The sequence below is a fragment of the Manis javanica genome, chromosome 1, assembly GCF_040802235.1.
Source record: "Manis javanica isolate MJ-LG chromosome 1, MJ_LKY, whole genome shotgun sequence".
NCBI lineage: Eukaryota > Metazoa > Chordata > Mammalia > Pholidota > Manidae > Manis > Manis javanica.
This window is the reverse complement of record NC_133156.1, coordinates 27,768,272-27,794,614: the sequence shown is the minus strand read 5'-3', so window position 1 is coordinate 27,794,614 and position 26,343 is coordinate 27,768,272. Positions and strand designations below refer to the sequence as shown.

The 26,343-nt window shown below is 47.2% G+C and overlaps 1 protein-coding gene across 7 annotated transcripts in view; it reads left to right on the top strand.

Annotated features, from left to right (window-relative positions):
* TCOF1 (treacle ribosome biogenesis factor 1) overlaps positions 1 to 26,343 on the top strand; it is a 44,183-nt gene that overhangs the window by 4,142 nt on the left and 13,698 nt on the right. For 5 of the 7 annotated variants that reach the window (XM_073230681.1, XM_036994089.2, XM_073230680.1 and 2 more), the window contains exons 3-16: positions 1,300 to 1,442; positions 3,587 to 3,660; positions 4,363 to 4,549; positions 5,151 to 5,224; positions 6,599 to 6,826; positions 8,558 to 8,776; positions 8,936 to 9,160; positions 9,283 to 9,456; positions 9,574 to 9,753; positions 9,923 to 10,174; positions 10,263 to 10,460; positions 23,748 to 23,888; positions 24,348 to 24,551; positions 25,803 to 25,913. In XM_073230681.1, the coding sequence (XP_073086782.1) occupies positions 1,300 to 1,442; positions 3,587 to 3,660; positions 4,363 to 4,549; positions 5,151 to 5,224; positions 6,599 to 6,826; positions 8,558 to 8,776; positions 8,936 to 9,160; positions 9,283 to 9,456; positions 9,574 to 9,753; positions 9,923 to 10,174; positions 10,263 to 10,460; positions 23,748 to 23,888; positions 24,348 to 24,551; positions 25,803 to 25,913 (2,410 nt within the window). The remainder of the gene's footprint in view (positions 1 to 1,299; positions 1,443 to 3,586; positions 3,661 to 4,362; positions 4,550 to 5,150; positions 5,225 to 6,598; positions 6,827 to 8,557; positions 8,777 to 8,935; positions 9,161 to 9,282; positions 9,457 to 9,573; positions 9,754 to 9,922; positions 10,175 to 10,262; positions 10,461 to 23,747; positions 23,889 to 24,347; positions 24,552 to 25,802; positions 25,914 to 26,343) is intronic. The other 2 variants (XM_073230672.1, XM_073230682.1) reach the window with 2 other exon arrangements.

Genomic DNA, 26,343 nt, shown 5'->3' with positions numbered 1-26,343 from the left:
AAAGCGAGCACAGGGCACACCCCATACTTCCTCTACCTCACCCTCCCCAGCTGGCCCAGGTGTCTGTGTGTTAGTCACAGCACTTCCTTCCCCAGAGGACTGCTTCAGTGAGCTGCTCTGTGTACCATTCCCTGTCCCTAGCACCTTCTATGCTTGAAGAGTACTCTGTTGGACAAAGACCTCACACCCACCAGAGGCAGCCTAGCCTTGTTCCCAGCAAAGTTCAAACCCAGCAACTAGCTATATGACCTTGAGACAACTTGGCCTCCCTGAGTCTGTGTTCAACTGTAAAATGAAGCTTATAATAGTAAATAAAATGCTAAACATGGTTACTGGAAACATTCCCCCATTCCACCCAACCCCCCAGTATTTATTAAGCAACTGCTGTGAGCCAGAGCTGTTCTAGCTATAGCTGGAAACAAACCAGAGGAAAATCCCTGCCCTTGTGAAACTTGCATTTTATTGGGAGGAGAGAGGCAGAATGAATTAATACATGTAAGAAATGAAACCTGTTTTTACAGGGCATTCCCAACAAGTGGTTCCTAAGAATAAGGAACCCCAGCAACACAGCCTGGATCGTGGCAGAGCCGTGTCCCTCTCTGCTGGAGAACACGGGGTGTCGGCAGTGGCCCCTTGGGGTGGGGGGTCAGGTCAGAGATGACACTTGTGAGTTCCAGGGACTCACCCCCTGGGTGCTAATTCTGCCAGTGCCCCAACTTCCTCTGTGGCCCTAGGCACGTCTCTGAGTTGTTCATGTTTTGAGCTGCCTGATATATGCTGAAGATAACATAGTGAGCCAGAAGTTCCTGCCAGCCTACCCTTTTCTGGGCCTGCATGTGTAGTGGGGGAGTCAGACAGGAAGTGAAGTAACAGGAGAGAAGAGTCCTCTGAAGAAAGTGAAAGTGAATGGCAGGGCCGAGAATGTCTCCACGGAGGAGGGGGTGTGCAGGGAGGACCTGAACAGGGTCCTCCAGGAAGGGACGCTATGCGTACCACCAGTTCTGGATGCAGGGAGCCTGGCTGGGTCTGTGAAGCACCAGCACATACCACTCAGTGACTGAAAACCACTATTTTATAATATTATCCCCCCTTCCTGACAATTTTGAAGGCTGACAATTATAAAAACACTTTATGAAATGAGTGAAAATACAGAATACAGAACTGTATCCACACTTTTCATCACTATTTTAACTGTGTGCACATTTCCCTGGTTGGGGAGGATGTGGGAGTCTTTCTTTTGACATCTCCTGGAGTTGTCCTTATCACCCAGTTGGTATAGCCAGTCACCCTGTCCCGCAGAACCTCGGAGATTGGCCGGAAGAGGAAGGCAGAAGAAGATGCCGCACTGCAGGCCAAGAAGACCCGTGTGTCAGACCCCATTAGCAGCTCGGAGAGCTCAGAAGAGGACGAGGAGGAGGCAGACATCAAAACCGCCAAAGCCAGTAAGAGTCCTGTGTGCTGGGGAGGCCCCCATCTTTGGTGCTCATGGGGACCCAACCCAGGACCCTGCATCTTTTGGGAACAGGCTGTTGGGTTTTGGATTGTTCCAGGGGAGAGTCCCCTTCCAGCTTTTCCTTCAGTGATCCCTGGGAAGACCAGGACCTTCTAGAGGGATGATTGGTAGGGCTCCATGTAACCATTCCAATATTTATTTGAGCCTTCTCTCTGTCAACCATTGTATCCCGGGTACTGGGAATCCAATGGTGAACAAAAGCTTAAATGGTCCTTTACAGTCTAATGTGAGGCACATGAAGTCAGCCCACCCAGGGAGGCCCCGAAACTGAATTTTTACAAGCCCCTAGGTGATGGTGGTAAGGATGGAAAGAAGGCCACAATTTTTTTTTTATTAAAGTATAATTGATATATAATCTTATGAAGGTTTCCTATGAACAACATTGTGGTTTCAATATTCAACCATATTATCAAGTCCTCACCCTCCTGACTGCAGTCGCCGTCCGTCAGTGTAGTAAGACGCTGTAGAGTCACTACTTGTCTGCTCCATGCTGTACGACAAGAAGGCCACAATTTCAAAAGAACTGCTGGGGCAGTGTAAGAGCCTGCGTGGTCTTCAGGCTGCTCAGAGAGGTGCTGATCCTGTTACTCTACAAGTGCCTGGGCGAGCCTTCATGGCCCCTTCTCCCCAGGTCCTCAGGGTGGTTTGTGCTCTAACTCCATAGAGGAATCATCCTTCTCTTCATTATGTTGTTTTTTTCTTACATAGAAGGTAATTTCTTAATTTTTAAATATATTTTCTGATTGTAAAAGACATAGAAGATTCACTAGGGAATATGAAAATTACTTTTTAAAAGGTAGGGGAAAATCACCCATATTCTTGCCATGTGTATAATTTCCAGTTAGTCTTCCATTTATTTTTCCTGAGCATGTTTGTTAATATATTTGAGATCGTATGGAATGTATATTTTCTATCTTGCTTAATCTTTTAAAATTATACATGCAAAAGAAGTTCACTGTGAACTGCACAAAAGCATGTAGGAGAAAAATGGGAGGTTTCCTCTTCTCCTTCCTGCTCCCTTTTACCTCCCAAAATGCATCTCCTGGGCATCCACTGTCATACAGGCAGCTATCCATATGTGTATACATCCCTGCCTTCTACACTGTTGAAAACATTCCTTAACAACATAAAATCTCATAATGCCTACTTGATACCACTGAGTTTTTGAAGCTTTGGTAAAAAGATTATACATATGCTTTCTAAGAGTCCTCCTTGACAGAAATACTGAAATAGTTGTGGGCAAATATTTGGTGTCTGGCACTATCTTCAGAATAAAATTCTGTGGGAAAGGTTAATAAGAGGGCAGTTGAAGTAAGATTGGCCCCAAGTTGATAATAGTTGGAGCTGAGTGGTTCAGTGTGCTTCCTCTCTACTTAGAATGTGTCTAAAATTTTCCATAATTAAAAAGAGAGGAGTTAAATGCCACAAAGAAGAATTAGATCATACCATTCAGCTCAGCAATATCATCTCTATTAGAAAGCATACATTAGAAATTTTTCTTGATCTGAGGAGATAATACCCTGGTGTAAAAGCACCAAGACTCTATAAATCTCAGCCTCTAACCAGGTCCTGATATTAAGGTTTAGATACCTCTCCACTAAGAAACTGTTTTAAGTTCCGAGCAACTGTCTTTGTAGGCCTGGCGGCTGGCTGCCTGACCACCACCCTATCTTGCTGAACTACTTTCACACCCCTGGAGCTGGGCAGGGCCTCTGGTAGGATGCAGCAGCACTGTGAGCCACTCCTTTTTCCCTTGGGGGGCCTCAGTGTCTCCTGCCTCCAGGGAGTTGGGACCCCCCTGGGGCTGCAGACTGGAGCTCTCAAGTCTCGTCCCTCCCCTTCATCCTTCCCCTCCCTCTCTTCCTCCCCGCCAACCCCTCCCCCTGCTTCCTAGTAGATGTGCTTCATGCACCACAGAGCTTTTTCCCACAAATCTGGGCTCAGCCTCAGCCCCTCGTGACGGCACCAGGCAGCCATACTAATTGAACTGTCAGGTGAACTGAAATCTGTTTGCTGTTCTTCAGTGAGAAAAAGGCTCATCTGGCTCATCCTGGGGGTGTTTGTGTCTTGCAGCCCCAGGACTAGCATCTACCAATTCCTCAGTCATGGGGGTAGCTTTGCCTTCAAGCATGAAAGAAAAAGCTCAGGTGAGTGGGACCAGCTTTTAAGCTGTCACATGTGAGTTGAAGTGTCCTATAGCAGTCCCCTCTAGCAGACAAGGATAGGGTTGTGAATAATCACCCAGCCTGGATACAGTTCTCAGCCTGTGTCACCAGCTGTGTGATCCTACTGAATCCCTTCACTTCTCTGGGCCTCAGTTTCCTTTTCTGAAAGATGAGGATGGTGCCTACTGCCATGGGCTACGGGTATTTTATGCACCCGGGACAGACAGCTTTTTTCCTACAGGCCCTATGCAAGGCAGTGGAGATACCATAGATAGTAAGATGCCTGTGATCCTGAAAGCTTTAAAAGCATTTTCTCGACTGGAAACTGCTTAGAAAGTAGAATGCCATTTTCTGATCGTCCATGGAGCAGTGTTAAGAGATCTCAAAGGATGTGTCCCTAAGATTGCCTGGAGCATTAGCAACAACGCGTACACCAATTATGAAGTAAACTGCCGCTCACCACTTCGGAAGTCACTGCTGTGTCCCAAAAACTGATTTGGCGCTCTCCACGCCTTTATGAGGGCAGGCATCATTTTAGTACCTTACAGATGAAGATACAGATCAAGGGGGATAATTCACTCAAGCTCACAGGCTTGGAAGTGGTAGAGTTGGGCCCAGGTGTGGCCTGTGCCCTTACATCAGTGGGCAGAACCCACGTGTGCCTGTCCCTCCTGTTCCCTGTAGGCAAAGACCACGAAGGTCAGCACGGTGGCGAACTCCGCACCACGTTCTGCCTCTGGGAAGGCCGTGGCCCACCTCCTCTCCGGGAAGTCGCCCAGGAAGTCAGCAGGGCCCTTGGCAAATACCGTCCCGGTGTCACGAACTGAAGGAGAGGGCAGTGTCCCGGCCCTGGGAGCTGCTGCCAAATCTGGTGAGAAGCCGGCCTCCAGGAGCTGAGCCCCCCCGAGTTTGAGCTGGGCAGGCAGGCCTGGGCACCACTTTGTCAAGCTCTAGGGAATTCTGGAGCTCAGAGTTTGTCTCCGTGACAGCAAAGGCCTCAGGCCATTTTCCCCTCCCCTTGAGGTGGGTGGGTGGGGTCAGCTCAGGGGGCACCTCAGGCCTTGCTGAGGGAACCTGAGGAGCCTGAGTGGTATTGGTCCATTTCTGGTCCATTGCTCTCAGGTGGGTAAAGGCCCACTACAGAGGCTTCAAGACTCACCTGAGAGCTCTGGGTTTGCCTTGGTTTCTCATGTTAAATAGGCATTTTCCTTGCCTGCCCCAGTGTAATGATGGAAGATTTTCTAAGCCATCAGGTGCTCACGCATGTGCAGTAGGACCTATAGCCCTGACCGGGGCCCCAGCTGTGCAGGAACATAGGGGTTCACAAGGTATCCACCTCAGCTGTGGGTTTTCAGGAGAGGTGGGGCCAAAATTCTGCACAGGAGAGACAAGTACTCAGCACCTGGCTCTGATTACCTGGCAGGAATGTCTAGAAAAGGTGGCCCTCAGTCTTCTCCCTTTTCATCCCTCAGGAATGGTGTCAGCAGGCCAGACGGTCAGCTCCAGTGAGGACACCTCCAGCTCCAGCGATGAGACATATGTGGAGGTAACTGCCACCCATCCTCAGGAGTTGCCCTCTGCAAACCTCTAGCCCTCCCAGAGGCCTGGCCAGGGCTTGACACACTAGTGAGACCAGATCAGTTCTGCAAGTGTTTCAGGATGACAAGGATCTGAAAAGGCTGAGGCCTAGGAAGGGATGGGGTGGGAGGGGAGCCAGGTGCTGCTCATTGCATTGGGGCATGAGGAGGGTCTAGGGTTGCAGTGGAGAGATGCCACTCTGCATGTGCATTCTGCCCGTGAGATGAGGGAAGGCTTCCTGGGACAGGCAGCACTGGAGCAGAGCCTTGATGTACAGGGCACTTCAGGAAGGATGTGGGGACAAATGTTTAAGCAGGAATAGCTGCACAAGCAAAGGCCAAGGGGTAGGAAGGCGGCCATCCTGGGGTGGCCTGGTTTACATTTCAGAAAGGTCAGTGGTTGTGGCCTGGATTGGAGGATGGCGTAGAATAAAAGTAGTAAGATCCTTGAGTGGGCTGTTGAAGTAGTGCTGGCAGGAGATGTTGGCGGCTGGCACCAGGATCCAGTGGAAAGATGTGGAGGGAAAACCAGCAGGTTTCAGGGCTGGATTGATCTGGTTGGTGCCTGGAGTCCTTCCCACCTCACCTCCCACTCACCCAGTAACCGGTGAATGCAGAGACCTTATTCCCATCAACTCCAAGCCTGGCTGCTGCCCCATTACATTCTCACCTTCTGACCCTAGATACAGCTGTAATATAGGGCACCCTGGGCTCCCATTTCCCCCAGGCCCTGCCAAAGGAAAAGGAGCCACTCCTGGCCAGGGAGACTAGCAGCCAAGCCAACACACAGCCTCCGTGGGCTGCGGGGCTAGCCCAGGGTGCCAGCAGCAGTGAGGAGGAGTCTTAGAGGAGCTGGCTGCCCCCAGTGCCCAGGGTCACGTGGGAGTAACTGATCCTGGGGATGGGGGCAGGGCACCTCCAGCCATGGGAATGTCAGGATGTTAGCAGTCTGAGTAAGAGCCCAGAGACGGAGGAATGTGCCCAGAGGCCAGACTGGCATTTGAATCCTGGCCTCCTGGCCCTCAGGATGGCCGCCATGATCAGATACTGTAGCTGAAAGGTCAGGAAGGGTGAGTGCTCCTAGTCAGGAGGAGCTGCCCCTCCATGCTGAACCCTGTGTGCAGAGCTGCCTGCCCCCAAGGCCACATAGATATGGGTTCCAGCTTTGCCCTTTAGTATTGAGTGATGTAACCTCTCTGAGCCTCGTGTCCTTTCCTAGAAAATGGATGTAAAGATAGCATCTGTCTCAGGGAGTTGTTTGAGAATCAAATGACATTAGGAAAAGACGTTGTAAACCTGGCAAAGATGATTGTTCCTTCCCTTATTCCATCCCCTTGTTCCAGGTGAAGCCTTCAGTAAAACCACCCCAGGTCAAAGCCTTACCAGCCCCTGCCAAGGAGTCTCCAGGGAGAAGGGCAGCCTCAACCCCTGGGAAGGCAGGGCACCTGGCACCCCCAGTCAGAAGAGGTGCCCTGCCCCTTGCTGGCAGGGCCAAGAAGCCAGAAGAAGACTCAGAGAGCAGCAAGGAGTCTGAGAGTGAAGAGGATACCCTTGCTGGGATACCCAGCCAAGTGAGGCCTGGGGAGGGCTGCCTCTCAGGGTCCTCAGGGCCCCCAGCAGCCAGGAACTCTCCCCTCGTCCCCACGGACTGGCAGAGTACTATGTAATGCGCTCAGCCTCTGCCGGAGAAGACTGTCCTTGGAGTCTGGGGAGAGGGATCGGGGGGTGGAAGTTGAAGGGCAAGGGCAGCCAGGCTTGCTCCAGTGGCTGTGGAAACTGCCCTTCTCTTTCAGGCAGGAGCCTGGGGAGAATGGCTGCTCCCCAAAGGGTGGTCCTGCCCCCAGCTCTGTCAGGAGCTCTCCTTTACCTCAGTGTCCATGTCTAGTAAGTGGGCTGCTGTTCTCAACCCAGCTAGCCCTGCTGTGAAGGGACTTGAGAAGTTTTAATTGCCTGGTCCTCTGGCTTCTCAGGCTAATTCATGGCTTGGTAGCACATGAATCCGGTTACCTTCCATCTGCTGGGATCCCCTGCCCCAGGTGGATGGCCAGGTCTGCAGCCTCTGAGGCTCTGGGCACATCCCAATGGAAAGCAGAGGGGCTGGGGAGCTCTTGGAATCAGACCCTGGAAGAGGAAGGGGCAGAAAGCTGTGGTAAAAGGGCCCAGGAACCTACCCAGAGAGGCCCCATCCCACACCTGGGGCAGAACTATAAGACAATAAATAAGGCATAAGTAAGATTCACTGGGCCATATGTTAGTGACTGAGGCAAAGTAGTAATGGCCATTTAAAATAGTCTAGGGGTGTTCTTACTTAGGAGACATTTGATGGCCTGAAGGGGAAGTGAAGGGGCCGTGTGCCATGTGGATATTTGCAGGAAGGTCATTCTGCGCAGGGGGCACGGCAAGCACCCAGGCCCTAATGTGGGCAGGAGAGGGAGGAGTGTAACAGATCATGTGCAGAGCACTGCTGCTCAGCTCAGGTCGGTTCTCCTGTGCCCAGGGCTGACCAGTATTACCTGGTACCCATTTGTCAGAATGAGCCCAAGCACAAACTGTCACGTAAAATCAATTTTCCCCATGATGGTTCAGACATTGAAGAGGCAAACCAAAAAGTCTGTCTGGAGCAGCCTGTACCCCCTGCATGGGAAGGTGTTCAGGAGGGCGGGAATCAGCTGCTGGCCGCCCTGCCAAAGCCTGAGACCAGCAAGGAGGAAGCCTGGGCTTTGGGGACCTTGCCCCAGGAGCTAGGACAGGCTTCCCAGGAGTCTCCTGCTATCTAGGTGCAGAAAGCCCAGGGAGGGCCTCACCTCACTCTGACCTCTCTTTGCATTTGGACTGCCTCCCTGTTCACCACATCTGGGCTCCTCTAATTCCTTCCCCAGGCCTTTGCTTGCTCCCTCCCCTAAGGCCGCTCAGATACGCACTAGGGGCCAGGACACTGAGGGTACAGCAGTGAGTCAGCCAGACTTGGTGCCTGTGTTCATAGCGCTCTCCTGCCGATGGGGGAGCCCAGCCAGAGAGCGGCTATAACACGTGTGTAGGGCAGCAATTGGGGCCACACGTGGGCCTCGGGGAGAACCGCTGTAAGGAACTGGCATCTGCCTGGGGCCCAGAGGCTGAGGCAGGGGTAGCCAGGTGGATGGGCAGTGGGTATGAAGCTGATAGGCCAGTTCTGAGCACCAGTCAAGGTGGTGGGTGAGGAGAGAAGTGTGCAGGGCTTGTGAGCCCCACTAAGGCCTGACTTCGTCCTGAAGGCATCACCGGAGGGTAAGGAAGAGGACAAACTGCCCTTTCTCTTTTACTAGGCAAAGGTGTCGGAGAAAATTGTCCAGGTCAGAGCTGCGTCAAGTCCTGTAAAGGGAACCCCTGGGAAAGGGGCCACTCCAGCATCCCCTGAGAAGGCAGGGCCTGCAGCTGCCCTGGCCAAGACAGGGAGGCCCCAGGAGGCCACAGAGAGCAGCAGCAGCAGCAGCGAGGAGTCAGACAGTGAGCAGGAGACACCCACTGCCAGTACCCTGCATCAGGTGAGGCCTGGGAAGGGAGAGCCCCTGCAAGCAGCCTGCATGCCTACCCCTCTGCAGGAGTCCCAGATGCACTCAGGAGTCCCTCTTCTCACCCCCAGTGTCATTTGCCCTGTCTGGTCTTCTGTCTCCTCCTGCCCACCCTCTGTTTGTTTCACTCAGGGGAAGCCCCTAGGGAAGGCCCCCCAGGTCAGAGTTGCCTCAGCCACTGCCAAGGACTCCCCTAGGAAGGGGGCTCCTCCAGCACCCCCCAGCAAGACAGGGCCTGCAGCTGCCCGGGCCAAAGCGGGGAAGCAGGAGGAAGAGTCGGAGAGCAGCGGCGAGGAGGAGTCAGACAGCGACGGAAAGGCTCCAGCAGCTATGCCCCTAACTGCAGGACTGGCTCAGGTAAGGCTGCAGGACACCCACAATGGCCCTGTGCCCCCATTTGCCCTCTCCACCTCCTGTCTCACCTCACACACATTCTCCTGTATACCCCTTGCCCTGAATCTGTCCTTTGCCACTCCCAGGCCAGAGCTGCCTCATCTGCGGGGCCCTCAGGGAAGGGCACTGCCCCAGCACCCCATGGAAAGATGGGACCCACAGCCACCCAGGCAGGGAAGCAGGGAGAAACCTCGGAGAGCAGCAGTGAGGAGGAGTCAGACAGTGAGGTCAAGGCACCGACAGCTGTGGCCCAGGCCCAGGTGAGGTCCCTGCCCCGAAGCTCTTCCCTCCTCCCTAACGCTGTGAATCTTGTCTTTTGTGTCTGCATACAGCCATGCTTCACGCTCCCTCCCCTGGTCCTGTGTATCTTACTGTAGGCAAAGTCCTTGGGAAAAATCCCCCAGGTCAGATCCACCTCAGGCCCTGCCAACGGGCTCCCTCAGAAGACTGGGCCAGCAGCCATCCAGATCAAGGCAGAAAGATCTGGGGAAGACTCGGAGAGCAGTGAAGAATCTGACAGTGAGGAGGAGGCTCCGACTGCCGTGACTCCGGCCCAGGTGACGCTGCCAGAGAGGCAGCTACAAAGCCTGCTACTGAGCCATCCCCACCCATAGTGCCGCAAGATGCTGTGGGGAAGTGGGGCAGTGGGGCTCTACTCCAGAACAGATGGGGGCTCTGCATCCAGGCTCTGAACCTTTCTGGCTTCTGACTTCTGTGTATCCTCAGGCAAAACCAGCTATGAAAACTCCTCAGACCAAGGCCTCTCCCAGGAAGGGTGCCCCTGCTACCCCTGCATCTGCCAAGGGCCCCCCAGCGCGAGTGGGCACACCAGCCCTCTGGAAAGCAGAAACAGCAGCTTCGCCAGCCTGCACGTCACCCCCAGCTACAGCCAGGAGTGCCCAGAGGCCAGAGGTGGACTCTTCAAGCAGTGAGGAATCAGAGAGTGAGGAGATGGCTCCTACCACAGCAGTGGGACAGGTGAAGCCAAGTCTGCTTAGCTGGTTCGGGACCAGCTTTCCTGTATTGTTCGGGCTTCTATAGCACACCTCTCTTCGTGCCGTTCCAGGCAAAGTCTGTGGAGAAGAGCTTCCAGGTGAAAGCTGCCTCGGCGCCCACGAAAGGGTCCTCAGGGCAAGGGACTGCTCCAGTACTCTCCAGGAAGGCAGGGCCTGCAGCGGCCCGGGGCAAAGCCGAAGTGCACGGAGACTCGGAGAGCAGTGAGGAGGAGCCAGACCTTGAGGAGGTGGCAGATTCTCCAGCACAGGTGAGGCCTGAGAGGAGGCAGCCCCGCCCACCCACGCTAGAGCCCAGGGCTGAAGATGGGCCTGTCAGGGCCGCTCTTGCCCCATGTGCAGAAGCCTCAGGAGCAACTGTGGCTTAGCCTTGTTCTGTCCATTTTCTACTCTGTCTTTGCCCAGTGGAGCCGCAGGGTCTCCTTTGGGGTCTTTTGAGCTCCTACTGAGATTCCTATGCTTTCTACAAGCTCTGTTGAGCACCCCATCTGCGAGGTACTGGCCTGTCTGAGGCTCCTGGGGCTCTGGCCTTCAGGGAGTTCCCAGCATAGAGGTGGGTTTTGCATATGGGCTGGGTTATTCCAAGATGTGTGAAAGGATTGGGATAGAGAGTGTGCGCTGGGGCTTGTAGAGCATGGCTGGTGATGACAGATAGGGGTTTTTCAGGAGGGAATGCCTCTTGGAGGAAGTGGCATCTATACTGGGCTGGAGACTTTGGCAGGCGAAGTGGAGTGTTCCACGCAGAGAAATCAGCCTAGGCAAAGGCCAGGGGGTAGGAGGGTACTGGCTTGGGTAAATTGCCCCTCTTCTGGTGGGGTCAATGGGGGAGACAGTGTAAACAGCAGGGAGTTTGAAGCAGACTGCCTGGGCTCAAGTCCCAGCTCTATCCTAGCAATGATGAAACCCACCACTCTGTTTATTTTTCTATAAATTGGAAATCAACCTTCATAGGGTTGAGAATTTAGCAAAATCTCACCTGCTACACTCAGCAAGGCACCTGGGCACAGCAGACTCTCATCCCTCACCCTGAAGGTGGGCCAGGCTCACGGGGAACATCTCCCAGCCTGTAAGAGCTGGGTAAAGTGAAGATTGTTCACACTCAGCACTCACCCACCCACCATTTATTATTTTTAATTGTTGCTCTTTTTTTTTTTTCAATAGCCACTCAAAAATTAGCATTTCTTTTTTTCTGTGTACCATAGCACACATTTCTGTGGGTTTTTTTAATCCCCTCTCGCTGTTAACCTGAAGGACCCAGGGTCCTGTAATTCCTCTACTGAGGTTTTAAATGATGCCTGGGCCCTTCCAGAGTCTCAGCCTAACAGGCTACTACCCCCTTCTCCCAAGCTGCAAACATATTATAGATCAATGCCTTAAAAAGTTTCATTGTGCAGATTACTTAAATATTTGTCTTCTGACCTGAGCCTCCCACCTGTACCATGAGCTGGGTGTTCGTTTGCTTTGGTTTCTGGAGGAGGAAATTAGAGCTAGAGTTGTTTGGTGACTGGCTCCAGCTCACCCAGCCAGGGAAGGTCAGAGCTGGGCCCAAGAATGCCTGCTTCAAAAGCCACTGCTTCCTTAGGCTGCATCTTGACCAGAACTTTTCCAGCCACAGAAATAGTTAGGCTTGTGGGCCTTACTTTCTCTCAGGGTAAAAAATAGAGGAGCTGATTTCTGTCAAGGGGCCTAGCCCCGTAGCCTGGTGCCCTGTCAGAAGATGATGCCTTGCCTAGCTTCAAGAGTTCTGAGAGCCTCTGCTAAAACAGGCGTGGCTGATAGGAGGACACTTGACTTCCTTTTCTTTGCCTTCATCTGAAGGGTGAAGATAATAACTATGTCTCCATTAAAAGGTCATTATGAGGATTAAATGAGATGCTTGTATGGCCTTGCCCTCAAATGTTGAACACACTAACTGGGTTCCACACTGTTCAGCATTGCTGGAGTCAGAAATGAGTCAGGTGGTCTCTGATCTGCTTCAAGGTACCCAGCCAGCTCAAAGTAAACCGTCCATGTGGGAGTTGAGATTCAAAACAAATAAAAAAATAACAAAGACAGGCTTGGTTCTGAAAACCAAATATGCCAGAGACTCAGGAAGATGATTCACAATTTAAATGCCATAGGAAGATAGCCTCCTGTGAGAACAGTGGGATGGGCAGTCAGTGTTTGATGATTAGCTAGGATGCCTTCTGGGCCTGACCTTGTGTTGGATGTTAATCCTATGTCCTGTGACATTGTTACATCTGCTTATCAGTTCTAGTTGCTTTTAGTAAACTCCATAGGATTTTGCATATGTAGCTCACATTGTCTGTGAATAAGGACAATTTTACTTTTTCCTTTCTAATCTAGATGGCTTTTATTTCTTTTTCCTGCGTTATTGCCCTGGCTGGAAGCTCCAATACAATGCTGAATGCTGAATATTGGTGGTGATCTTTGCCTTGTTTCTAAACCTCTAGGGTAAAGCATTCAAGTCTTTCACTGTATGATGTTAGCTTTAGGTTTTTCATAGATGCTCTTTCTCAAGTTAAAGAAGTTCCTTTCTATTCCTAGTTCGTTGAGAGTTCTTGTCATGAGTTGGAGTTGAATTTTTGTCAGGTGTTTTTTTCTCTGTTAAAGTGATCTTATGTTTTTGCCTTTGTCCTGTTGCTATGCCACATTAGTTGATTTTCAGGTATTAAATTCAACCTTTCATTCTTGGGATAAATTCTACTTGGTCATGGTATATATTCCTTTTTATTTGTTGCTAGATTTGGTTTGCTAATCATTTGTTAAGGATTATTTGTGTTTCTGTTCATATAGAATATTGGCCTGTAGTTTTCTTGTGATGTCTTTGCCTGGCTTTAATATCAGGGTGATACTGGCCTCATAAAATGAGTTGGGTAAGATTTTCTCCTCTGTTGTCAGAGCACTTGTGTTGGATGCTATTTCTTTCTTAATAGAATGTCCCATGAAGCTGTCTAGGCCTGCACATTTGTTGTGTGGAGTAAGATTTTCTTATTACCAAGTCAGTTTCTTTAATTGATACTGATCTGTTCAGATTTTTTCTTGAGTTAGTTTGTATTTCATGCTTTTTAATAGTTCTGTGCACAGTTAATAATTTGTGCCTTTCTAGAAACTTGTATATTTTCATCTCAGTTGCCTAATTTGTTGGCAGGACTTTGTTCATAAGATTCCTTTATAATTCTTTTAATTTCCATAGGGTTTATAGTGATACCTTGCTTTCTTCCCTAATTTGTGTCTTCTGTCAGTCTAGTTAATTAAAGATATGTCGATTTTATTCTTCTTTTCAAAGAAACAACTTTTAGTTTCATTGATTTTTTTTTTTTAACCCCCTGTTCTCTATTTCACTAGTTTCCACTCTGATCTTTATTATTCCTTTCGCTACTGTGGGTTTGGTTTGCTCTCCTTTTTCTAGCTTCTTAAAGTAGGCTTTTAAACTTTTTTTTTTTTTTTGATTTTTATACTTGATTTATATGTGAATCCCACATTTCTCCCTTATTATTATTATTATTTTTTTTTTAATAAAATGCTGAAGTGGTAGATAGATGCAAAATAAAGGTAGAAAACATAATTTAGTGCTGTAAGAGGGCAAATGTAGATGATCAGGTGTGTGCCTATAGACTAAGTATTGATCCAAGCTAGACAAGGGCAACAAAACATCCACAGATGCAGATTTCTCTCAAAACAGGGGGGGTGAAGTTCTAAGCCTCAACTCTGTTGATCCCCAATTTCTCACCTGATGGCCCCCCTGCGACTGTGCCTGTCTTAGGTTGTTCCTCCCTTGAGGAATCTTACCCGTCTCTGGCTAACCAGTCATCTTCCGGGGCCATACAGGGAAATGTAAAGTTGGTAAGTGAGAGAGAAGAAATATTCTTTGAAAAGGTTAGCTTTTTACTTCTTTGCAGATTTGTGCCCTGTGGCTTCTATGCCCAGCATTTGTCTTGAGGTATCTTTACCACTTGGAGGAATTATGATACTCAGTAAATTTGATATGAGGCACGAATTCTATTTAAGGATTGTAATTAGGAAGGAAGAAGAAAAGCTATAGAAGTAGCAGGTGGAAGAAACCATGGGAAGATTGACTATTTCTTTGACATATCTTCTTGTAGAGTAACTTAAGCATGTATAGGTTTTAAACTACTAATTAAATTGCGCACACACATTAACATAATAGGAATACAGTTACATAACCAAAGCAGATCTATAATTACCAGCCATGTCCAGTGAAACCAAGAAAACCAGTTAGGCATCCTAGGCATTTGTGAAAATTTATCTATGATATGATGGATATTGTCCAACTGTACTTGAACAGTCTGAGAGAAATCAGACAAATTAAAACAACCCATTCTGGGAACTGTTCACATCCCATATGTTCTTTCAACAGTAGATAGTCTGTAGTTGTAAGATTTTGGAGTGCTACAACTTGGACTTCTCCTAATTCTTGGTTGAGTTCCAACAGTATAGATCCAGTCAAATTTGTTGTTTTACTGTATGCACAGGCCAGCTTAGATATCTCCTTCTTCATTCCAATGGCAAGTCCAGGAACTGGTGGGATGAATGCAGCTACAGCTGTAGCAGCACCTGGATCTTTGTTGGGGTTTTTTGATGATCATCTTCTGGTATGAGTCTTCCAGAGAGTGCTGATGTTGGAAGTTCTTCTTCATATCGTATCTTAGGTCATTTTCTGGGTAGCCAAATTAGGCTTTGATCGTCTGTATAAACACAAACAGACCCTTTGCTCACATTTTGATATGCGCTTTATACCATTGTGTAGAACTCCTTGGAGGTCACACAGGGACTGCTTTTTTTTTTTTTTTTTTTTTTCATTTCAAGAATAGCATCCTACTGAATTTTAATTTGTATTTTACTGATGATTAATGACAAATATTTTTCATAAGATTACTGGTTTTTTTGTTTTTTGTTTTGAGAGGGCATCTCATATTGATCAAATGGTTGTTAACAACAATAAAATTCAGTATAGGGGGGTCAGTGCTCAATGCACAGTCATTAATCCATCTCAAGCCTAATTCTCATCAGTCTCCAATATTCTGAAGCATAACGAACAAGTTCTTACATGGTGAACGAATTCTTACATGGTGAACAGTACAAGGGCAGTCATCACAGAAACTTTCGGTTTTGATCACGCATTATGAACTATAAACAATCAGGTCAAATATGAATATTCGTTTGATTTTTATACTTGATTTATATGTGGATACCACATTTCTCCCTTTATTATTATTATTTTTATTTTTAATAAAATGCTGAAGTGGTAGGTAGATGCAAGATAAAGGCAGAAAACATAGTTTAGTGCTGTAAGAGGGCAAATGTAGATGATCAGGTGTGTGCCTATGGACTAAGTTTTAATCCAAGTAGACAAGGGCAGCAAAACATCCACGGATGCAGAAGATTTCTCTCAAAGCAGGGGGGGTGAGGTTCTGAGCCTCACCTCTGTTGATCCCCAATTTCTCACCTGATGGCCCCCCTGCGACTGTGCCTATCTTAGGTTGTTCCTCCCTTGAGGAATCTTACCCGTCTCTGGCTAACCAGTCATCTTCCGGGGCCATACAGGGAAATGTAAAGTTGGTAAGTGAGAGAGAAGAAATATTCTTTGAAAAGGTTAGCTTTTTACTTCTTTGCAGATTTATGCCCTGTGGCTTCTATGCCCAGCATTTGTCTCGAGGTATCTTTACTACCTGGAGGAATTATGATACTCGGTAAATTCGATATGAGGCACGAATTCTATTGAAGGGTTGTAATTAGGAAGGAAGAAGAAAAGCTATAGAGGTAGCATATGGAAGAAAACATGGGAGGATTGATTATTTCTTTGACATATCTTCTTGTAGAGTACCTTAAGCATGTATAGGTTTTAAACTACTAACTAACTTGCACTCACATATTAACATAATAGGAATACGGTGACATAAACAAAGCAAATCTATAATTACCATCCATCTCCAGTGAAGCCAAAAAAACCAGTTAGGCACCCTCGGCATTTGTGAAAATTTGTCTATGATATGATGGATATTGTCCAACTGTACTTGAACAGTCTGAGAAAAATCAGACAAATTAAAGCAACCCATTTCTGGGATCTGTTCACATCCCATATGTTCTTTTAACCGTAGATAGTCTATAGTCATAAGATTTTGGAGTGCTACAACTTGCACCCCTCCCAACTCCTGGTTGAGTTCCAACAGTACAGATCTGGTCAAATTCGTTGTCTCACTGTATGCACATGCCAGCCTAGACATCTCCCTCCTCATTCCAATGGCAAGTCCAGGAAACGGTGGGGTGGATGCAGCCACAACCGCAGCATCGTCCGGATCCCTGTGGAGGCTTTTTGATGATCATCCCCCGGCACAAGTCCTCCAGAGAGTGCTGATGCCGGAAGCTCCTCCTCATATCGTATCTTAGTTCATTTTCTGGGTAGCCAAGCTAGGCCTTGATCTTCTGCATAGAAACAAACAGACCCTTTGCCCACACTTTGACATGCCCTCTATACCACTGTGTAGAATTCATTGGAGGTCAGCACACAGGAACTGCTTTTTTTTTTTTTAAGAGAAAGGAATATTATCAGAAAAGAGTACCTCCATAGCTGATCATCTGACACCCTTTAAGTGATCAACATTAAGGATATTTAAAGCATGCGTTGATGTTTGATTTACCAATAGTTTTATCCTATCAAGGAGTAATCCCCCTTTCTTTCTTTTTTTTTTTTTTTTTAATCTTTAATCTACACTTACATGAAGAATACTATGTTTACTATGCTCTCCCCTATATCAGGTCCCCCCTAAAAACCACATTACAGTTACTGTCCATCAGCTTAGCAAAATGTTGTAGAATCACTACTTGTCCTCTCTGTGTTGTGCAGCCCACCCTCCCCTTTCTCCCTCCCCCCCCATGCATGCTAATCTTAATACCCCCTTCTTCTTCCCCCCCCTTATGCCTCCCTGCCCACCCATCCTCCCCAGTTCTTTCCCTTTGGTACCTGTTAGTCCATTTTTGGGTTCTGTAATTCCGCTGCTGTTTTGTTCCTTCAGTTTTTCCTTTGTTCTTATACTCCTCAGATGAGTGAAATCATTTGGTATTTCTCTTTCTCCGCTTGGCTTATTTCACTGAGCATAATACTCTCCAGCTCCATCCATGTTGCTGCAAATGGTTAGATTTTTCCACTTCTTATGGCTGGGTAGTATTCCATTGTGTATATGTACCACATCTTCTTTATCCATCATCTACCGATGGACATTTAGGTTGCTTCCAATTCTTGGCTATTGTAAATAGTGCTGCGATAAACATAGGGGTGCATCTGTCTTTCTCAATCTTGATTGCTGCATTCTTAGGGTAAATTCCTAGGAGTGGAATACCTGGGTCAAATGGTAGTCTGTTTTGAGCATTTTGATGAACCTCCATACTGCTTTCCACGATGGTTGAACTAATTTACATTCCCACCAGCAGTGTAGGAGGCTTCCCCTTTCTCCACAGCCTCGCCAACATTTGTTGTTGTTTGTCTTTTGGATGGCAGCTATCCTTACTGGTGTGAGGTGATACCTCATTGTAGTTTTAATTTACATTTCTCTGATAATTAACGATGTGGAGCATCTTTTCATGTGTCTGTTGGCCATCTGTATTTCTATTTTAGAGAACTGTCTGTTCAGTTCCTCTGCCCATTTTTTAATTGGGTTATTTGTTTTTTGTTTGTTGAGGTGTGTGAGCTCTTTATATATTCTGGACGTCAAGCCTTTATCGGATCTGTCATTTTCAAATATATTCTCCCATACTGTAGGGTTCCTTTTTGTTCTATTGATGGTGTCTTTTGCTGTACAGAAGCTTTTCAGCTTAATGTAGTCCCACTTGCTCATTTTTGCTGTTGTTTTCCTTGCCCGGGGAGATATGTTCAAGAAGAGGTCACTCATGTTTATGTCTAAGAGGTTTTTGCCTATGTTTTTTTCCAAGAGTTTAATGGTTTCATGACTTACATTCAGGTCTTTGATCCATTTTGAGTTTACCTTTGTATATGGGGTTAGACAATGGTCCAGTTTCATTCTCCTACATGTAGCTGTCCAGTTTTGCCAGCATCATCTGTTGAAGAGACTGTCATTTTGCCATTGTATGTCCATGGCTCCTTTATCAAATATTAATTGACCATATATGTTTGGGTTAATGTCTGGAGTCTCTAATCTGTTCCACTGGTCTGTGGCTCTGTTCTTGTGCCAGTACCAAATTGTCTTGATTACTATGGCTTTGTAGTAGAGCTTGAAGTTGGGGAGTGAGATCCCCCCTACTTTATTCTTCTTTTTCAGGATTGCTCTGGCTATTCGGGGTCTTTGGTGTTTCCATATGAGTTTTTGAATTATTTGTTCCAATTCATTGAAGAATGTTGCTGGTAATTTGATAGGGATTGCATCAAATCTGTATATTGCTTTGGGCAGGATGGCCATTTTGACGATATTAATTCTTCCTAGCGAAGAGCATGGGATGAGTTTCCATTTATTAATGTTCCTTTTAATTTCTTTTTAGAGTGACTTGTAGTTTTCAGAGTATAAGTCTTTCACTTCTTTGGTTAGGTTTATTCCTAGGTATTTTATTCTTTTTGATGCAATGGTGAATGGAATTGTTTTCCTAATTTCTCTTTCTATTGGTTCATTGTTAGTGTATAGGAAAGCTACAGATTTCTGTGTGTTAATTTTGTATCCTGCAACTTTGCTGTATTCCGATAGCAGTTCTAGTAGTTTTGCAGTGGAGTCTTTAGGGTTTTTTATGTACAGTATCATATCATCTGCAGATAGTGACAGTTTAACTTCTTCTTTACCAATCTGGATTCCTTGTATTTCTTTGTTTTGTCTGATTGCCGTGACTAGGACCTCCAGTACTATGTTAAATAACAGTGAGGAGAGTGGGCATCCCTGTCTTGTTCCCGATCTCAGAGGAAATGCTTTCAGCTTCTCGCTGTTTAGTATAATGTGGGCTGTGGGTTTATCATATATGGCCTTTATTATGTTGAGGTACTTGCCCTCTATTCCCATTTTGCTGAGAGTTTTTATCATGAATGGATGTTGAATTTTGTCAAATGCTTTTTCAGCATCTATGGAGATGATCATGTGGTTTTTGTCTTTCTTTTTGTTGATGTGGTGGATGATGTTGATGGATTTTCTAATGTTGTACCATCCTTGCATCCCTGGGATGAATCCCACTTGGTCATGGTGTATGATCCTTTTGATGTACTGTTGAATTCTGTTTGCTAATATTTTATTGAGTATTTTTGCATCTACATTCATCAGGGATATTGGTCTGTAATTTTCTTTTTTGGTGGGGTCTTTGCCTGGTTTTGGTATTAGGGTGATGTTGGCTTCATAGAATGAGTTTGGGAGTATTCCCTCTTCTATTTTTTGGAACACTTTAAGGAGAATGGGTATTATGTCTTCTCTGTGTGGTTGATAAAATTCTGAGATAAATCCATCTGGCCCAGGGGTTTTGTTCTTGGGTAGTTTTTTGATTACCGTTTCAATTTCTTTGCTCGTAATTGGTTTGTTTAACTTTTGTGTTTCTTCCTTGGTCAGTCTTGGGAGGTTGTATTTTTCTAGGAAGTTGTCCATTTCTTCTAGGTTTTCCAGCTTGTTGGCATATAGGTTTTCATAGTAGTCTTTAATAATTCTTTATATTTCTGTGGAGTCTGTCGTGATTTTTCCATTCTCATTTCTGATTATGTTGATTTGTGTTGATTCTCTTTTTCTCTTAATAAATCTGGCTAGAGGCTTATCTATTTTGTTTATTTTCTCAAAGAATCAGCTCTTGGTTTCATTGATTTTTTCTATTGTTGTATTCTTCTCAATTTTGTTTATTTCTTCTCTAATCTTTATTATGTCCCTCCTTCTGCTGACTTTAGGCCTCATTTGTTCTTCTTTTTCCAGTTTTGATAATTGTGATGTTAGACTATTCATTTGGGATAGTTATTCCTTCTTCAAGTGTGCCTGGATTGCTATATACTTTCCTCCTAAGACTGCTTTCGCTGCGTCCCACAGAAGTTGGGGCTTTGTGTTGTTGTTGTCATTTGTTTCTATATATTCCTTGATCTCTATTTTGATTTGTTCATTGATCCATTGATTATTTAGTAGCATGTTGTTAAGCCTCCATGTGTTTGTGAGCCTTTTTGTTTTCTTTGTAGAATTTATTTCTACTTTTATACCTTTGTGGTCTGAAAAAATGGTTGGTAGAATTTCAATATTTTGGAATTTACTGAGGCTCTTTTTGAGAGCTAGTATGTGGTCTATTCTGGAGAATGTTCAATGTGCACTTGAGAAGAATGTATATCCTGTTGCTTTTGGATGTAGAGTTCTATAGATGTCTATTAGGTCCATCTGTTCTAGTGTGTTGTTCAGTGCCTGTGTGTTCTTACTTATTTTCTGTTCAGTGGATCTATCCTTTGGGGTTTGTGGTGTGTTGAAGTCTCCTACAATGAATGCATTGCAGTCTATTTCCCTCTTTAGTTCTGTTAGTATTTGTTTCACATATGCTGGTCCTCCTGTATTGGGTGCATATATATTTAGAATGGTTATATCCTCTTGGTGGACTGAGCCCTTTATCATTATGTAGTGTCCTTCTTTATCTCTTGTTACTTTCTTTGTTTTGAAGTCTATTTTGTCTGATATTAGTACTGCAACCCCTGCTTTCTTCTCACTGTTGTTTGTCTGAAATATGTTTTTCCATCCCTTGACTTTTAGTCTGTGCTTGTCTTTGGGTTTAAGGTGAGTTTCTTGTAAGCAGCATATAGATGGGTCTTGCTTTTTTATCCATTCTATTACTCTGTGTCGTTTGACTGGTGCATTAAGTCCATTTACATTTAGGGTGACTATTGAGAGATATGTACTTATTGCCATTGCAGGCTTTAGATTCTTGGTTACCAAAGGTTCAAGGTTAGCTTCTTTAGTATCTTACTGCCTAACTTAGCTTGCTTATTGAGCTGTTATATACACTGTCTGGAGATTCTTTTCTTCTCTCCCTTCTTATTCCTCCTCCTCCATTCTTCATATGTTGTGTGTTTTGTTCTGTGCTCTTTTTAGGAGTGCTCCCATCTAGAGCAGTCCCTGTAGGATGCCCTGTAGAGGTGGTTTGTGGGAAGCAAATTCTCTCAGTTTTTGCTTGCCTGGGAATTGTTTAATCCCGCCATCATATTTAAATGATAGTCGTGCTGGATACAGTATCCTTGGTTCAAGGCCCTTCTGTTTCATTGCATTAAATATATCATGCCATTCTCTTCTGGCCTGTAGGGTTTCTGTTGAGAAGTCTGATGTTAGCCTGATGGGTTTTCCTTTATTGGTGACCTTTTTCTCTCTAGCTGCCTTTAAAACTCTTTCCTGTCCTTGATCCTTGCCATTTTAATTATTATGTGTCTTGGTGTTGTCCTCCTTGGATCCTTTCTGTTGGGGGTTCTGTGTAATTCCGTGGTCTGTTCGATTATTTCCTCCCCCAGTTTGGGGAAGTTTTCAGCAATTATTTCTTCAAAGAGACTTTCTATCCCTTTTCCTCTTTCTTCTGGTACCCCTATAATACAAATATTATTCCTTTTGGATTGGTCACATAGTTCTCTTAGTGTTGTTTCATTCCTGGAGATCCTTTTATCTCTCTCTATGTCAGCTTCTATACGTTCCTTTTCTCTGGTTTCTATTCCTTCAATGGCCTCTTGCATCTTATCCATTCTGCTTATAAATCCTTCCAGGGATTGTTTCACTTCTGTGATCTCCTTCCTGACATCTGTGATCTCCCTCCAGACTCATCCCATTCCTCTTGCATTTTTCTCTGCATCTCTGTCAGCATGTTCATGATTTTTATTTTAAATTCTTTTTCAGGAGGACTGGTTAGGTCTGTCTCCTTCTCAGGTGTTGTCTCTGTGATCTTTGTCTGCCTGGAGTTTTGCCTTTTCATGGTGACAGAGATAGTTTGCAGAGCTGGTACAAGTGACCGCTGGAAGAGCTTCCCTTCTTGTTGGTTTGTGGCCTTCCTCTCCTGGGAGAATAGCGACCTCTAGTGGCTTGTGCTGGGCAGCTGTGCGCAGACAGGGCTTCTGCTACCTGCCCGTTTGCTATGGAGTTTATCTCTGCTGTTGCTGTGGGCGTGGCCTGGCTGGGGCTACTCCTCCAAAATGGTGGAGCCCCTCTTCGCAAGGCGCTGGGTTCTTGCAGGTGTGGATGTGGTCTGGATGTTGTCCTGTGTCCTCTGGTCTCTATTTTAGGAAGAGTTTTCTTTGTTATATTTTCATAGATCTATGTGTTTTGGGGAGGAGATTTCCACTGCTCTACTCACTCCGCCATCCTGGCTCCGCCCCCCGGCTTTTAAATTTTTATCTTAACTTTCTTCCTAATATAAGTACTTAAGTCTATAAATTTCCTCTTAAGGACTGCATCAGCTTTGTCCCATAAGTTTTGAAATGTTGTATTTTTTATTCTTTGAACCAATTTCCAAATACCTGGGACTATGGAGGTTTCTTTTTGTTGATTTCTAATTTAACCTTCCTGTGGATGGAGAACATCCATTGTATTATTTCAGTCCTTTTAATTTATTGAGACTTGTTAGGTCAACTTAGTCTTTGTGTCTTGTTTTGTTCTCTTGAGTGTATGTAGAAGACAGTTGTCCTCCCTTCTGGATGACCTGTGTTCCGTGCCAGTGAGCATCTTGGTCTTAGTCATACACAATCTGTGCTTTAGAGGATATTCTTTCTTGAAGTCCTGACTCTTAATTTCATTTGTTCTCACATGGATAAGGGAAGCTGTGGGGTGGAGGATGTCACTGACCAGACGACATCTCTGAATGAGGGAGGAACCTTGAGATGCTGGCAGATTCCTCATTCTATTTCACATCAGCAGTGCTTGCTTTCACACTCCTGTCAAGGGTCTCATTGGCAAGGATTTTGCTTTTTCTGGTTCTCATGTCTCTGCATTTTATTTACTGGAGACCCTAACTTTTAGTAGATTACTTAGATATCAGTTCAGATTAGGTTAAGCTGAAGGAAACCTAAAACAACAGTGGTTTTTCTATCTTGTTCTACCTTTCTGCGTAACTGGCTCCCACTTCATAGGTTAAGACGGCTACTTGCGCTCCAGCTATTATCTCAGCATTCCAGCCAGCAGGGAGTAAGAAGACACATGTTTCCTACATGTGTGAGAAAGGCAAATGTATACTTGACTGGCACTGTATTAGCCAGAAGCTAATCACCCAACCACCCAGCTGAAAGGGAGCCTGGAAAACACTTGTTCTGTCTGGGTAGTCTCATGCGTAGCTAACAATAAGGAAAGTACACACAATACAAGTCTGAGTGCTTATTACATGCCAGGCACTGAATCGCCCACTTAATCCTCACAGTAACCATGTGGGTGGTCCTTATTATCCCGTTTTACAGAATAGAAACAGGCACAATGAGGTCATGATCTGCACAGCTTCACACAGCTAATATGGGCAGGAGCCAGACTCCAAACGCCACCGTCTGGCTTACGGCTGGCCGCTCCTGCCCCTCGCTTCCTCTCCTCTGTAACTCCCTCTCCTCGTCCTAGGCCATGAAGCCCTCAATGAAAATGCCTCAGACCAAAGCCAACCCAGCTTCCACCAGTGCAGCTCTGGCCAAAGGGGCAGCGTCAGCTCCCAGAAAAGCGGTCACTGCAACTTCTCAGGGCAAACAGTGGTCCCCAGCCAAGGCAAGTGGCACCAGGAGCCAGAGGAGGTGGGGTGGAGAGGAATACCAAGCAGTGGCCTACCTGGGCAAGGGCCCTGCGCTGGCAGAAGTGACCTCCCACAGGCATACCATGGGTGGCGCTTAACCTAAAAAGAACCATGCTGTCCACTTCCTTCCTCAATACTGTTAACTCCCCATGATTCAGACAGTCACCAGCAAGAACTCCCCAGAGCAGCGCCATCTCAGTAAGAGGCCGGGTGTCTCTGGTAGCTGTGGGGAAGTCAGAGGATGCAGCAGTCCAGGGCCAGCCAGGGGCCCAGAGGAGGCCTCAGAGAGCAGTGAGGGGGAGGCACCTGCTCAGGGGAGGCCCGGGGAGGGCTGAGCGCAGCCTTGTGCTTCCCACTGTGCCAGGAGCTGCCCACAGTTTCACAGTCCCTGTCCCTCTCAGCTCCCTCCCCTGATTCCGTTTCTCTTGCTCCAGGCAAAGCCCTCAGGGAAGATCCCCCAGATCAGAGCTGCCTCAGCCCCCACTAAGGGGTTCCCCAAGAAAGGATCTGCCACAGCTCCCCCTGGGAAGAAAGGACCGCCAGCTACCCTGGCCAAGAGGCAAGAGGAGGACTCAGCAAGCAGCAGCGAGGAGTCGGACAGTGAGGGGGAGGCTTCCGCAACTGTGACGGCAGCCCAGGTGAGGCCTAAGGGGGAAGAGCTCTGATACCCGGCCGCCGGGCCCCCTCCACCCACTCTGCAGTCAGAACTTAGGTTCCGGGCAGGTGAGGAAAGAAGACCAGATGAAGGCTCTGCCCCCAGGGTCCTCCTCAGCTGCTAACTTCCCTGTCTCCTTATACTGTGAGACCTGCTGTACACACCTCCCTCCCCCTCAAAATAAACAGCAGGACCTCACCTAGCTTCATGTGAAGCCTAGGGAGTTGGAAGAGAAGGAATGAGGAACTGAGTCATCTAGACGATGCTGCAGAAAGAGGCAGGCGTGGCTGTCCTGCAGAAGTTCAGGGTGACAAACCCCAGAACTCAGAGGGCTCAGACACGTGATGGAAATGATTGATGCAGGCCTGGTGGATATGATAGATGGCAGCTGACATTGAGCTTTAGTGTTAGGAGAGACAGTGGGGAGTGGTGGTGACTTATGCAAACTGGAGAGCCCTTGCCCCTTCTAGAAAGATGTCCCTGCCAGCCCAGTCAGTTGTGACCATGTGGAAATGTGCCCTCCATGTGGCCAGATCTTGTACTTCTTAAGGGAAATGAAATCCCTGTGCCAGGCCAAACTCCAACCCCTGTCTTAGATTTCTGTTTCTTTGTGATTAAAACAAGGGCCAAGAGCTCTGCTAAGTGCTGCTGGTACTCCCCTCTGCCTTCAGTGTGGCAGACCAGCAGCTGACACTCTTGTCTTGCTGAGACAAAGGGCTGAAGCTGCTGGCCCTGCCCTCAAGGTGCTCACATTATAGGGCCTGATGAAGTGGCTAGACTATCGGAGGGCATTCTGGTAATGCTCTGATGGCGCAGGAAGAACAGCTCTCTGAGAGGCCAGAAGAGAAGATGATTAAGCTGAGCTTGAAGGAAGACCATGGGCTCACCAGCCCAGAAGTAGAGAGGGACATTCAAGGTTGGCGTGGTGTGCAAAGTGTGTAAACACAGCGCTGCAGCCTCAGGTTTTCGTGATTTCTGACTCATGCATCCCCTCCAAGTTGAGAGTCAGCTCTGGAAAGGGGGTCAGCAGAGTGGAGGGCTGTGGTTCCAGTGGCTGCAGGGCATGCCAGGCCAACAGCTGTCCCCGGCACGCGTGCAGGAAGCCCTCACCATGAAGAGCCAGCACGTGTGGGAGTTACTGCTCGTTGGCTGCGGTTTCCCCACTCCTGGTCCCTCAGTTGTGCTCCCACTCAGCTAACACCCCCACTCCCCCTCCACATACTTGTCTCCTCAGAAGGAGGGTGACTCTAAAACTGCCAAAAGCAAGACCTTCACTCCTGCCCCACCGGAGAAGAATGCAGAGGGATCCTCGGAAAGCAGTGATGAGGAGCTGCCAGCAAGCCAGGTAGGCCAAGCCTTCTGGGACACCACAGGCTTGGGCGGGCAGGGCAGGGCAAAGCTCTCCTCCTTCAGCAGCGCCTCACAGCTCCCCGAGCTCTTCTCTCTGTTTTGACATTTTCACAATAAACCCTGTGAGGGAGGCAGCAGAGCAACATGGAACACCCAGATGCCAGGGCCAGTGGGGGGTCAAAGCCGGCTCTCGCACACCCTCGCCCTGTGACCCTGGGCACGCCCTGCCCACTCTGAGGCCAGACATACCGGCTGTAAATCTGGTAACAGCCCTCCCTCCTGTGTCTGCCCTGGTGTGGAAGCACAACATACTGCCTGACGGAGTGCCTGCCACTGCAGGAGGGTGCTTGGTTGTTGGCAGGAATCTGCCTGAGTTCAAGTGATTTCCCCAAATCCCATGGCCCGTGAGGAGCCAAGAATGGGGC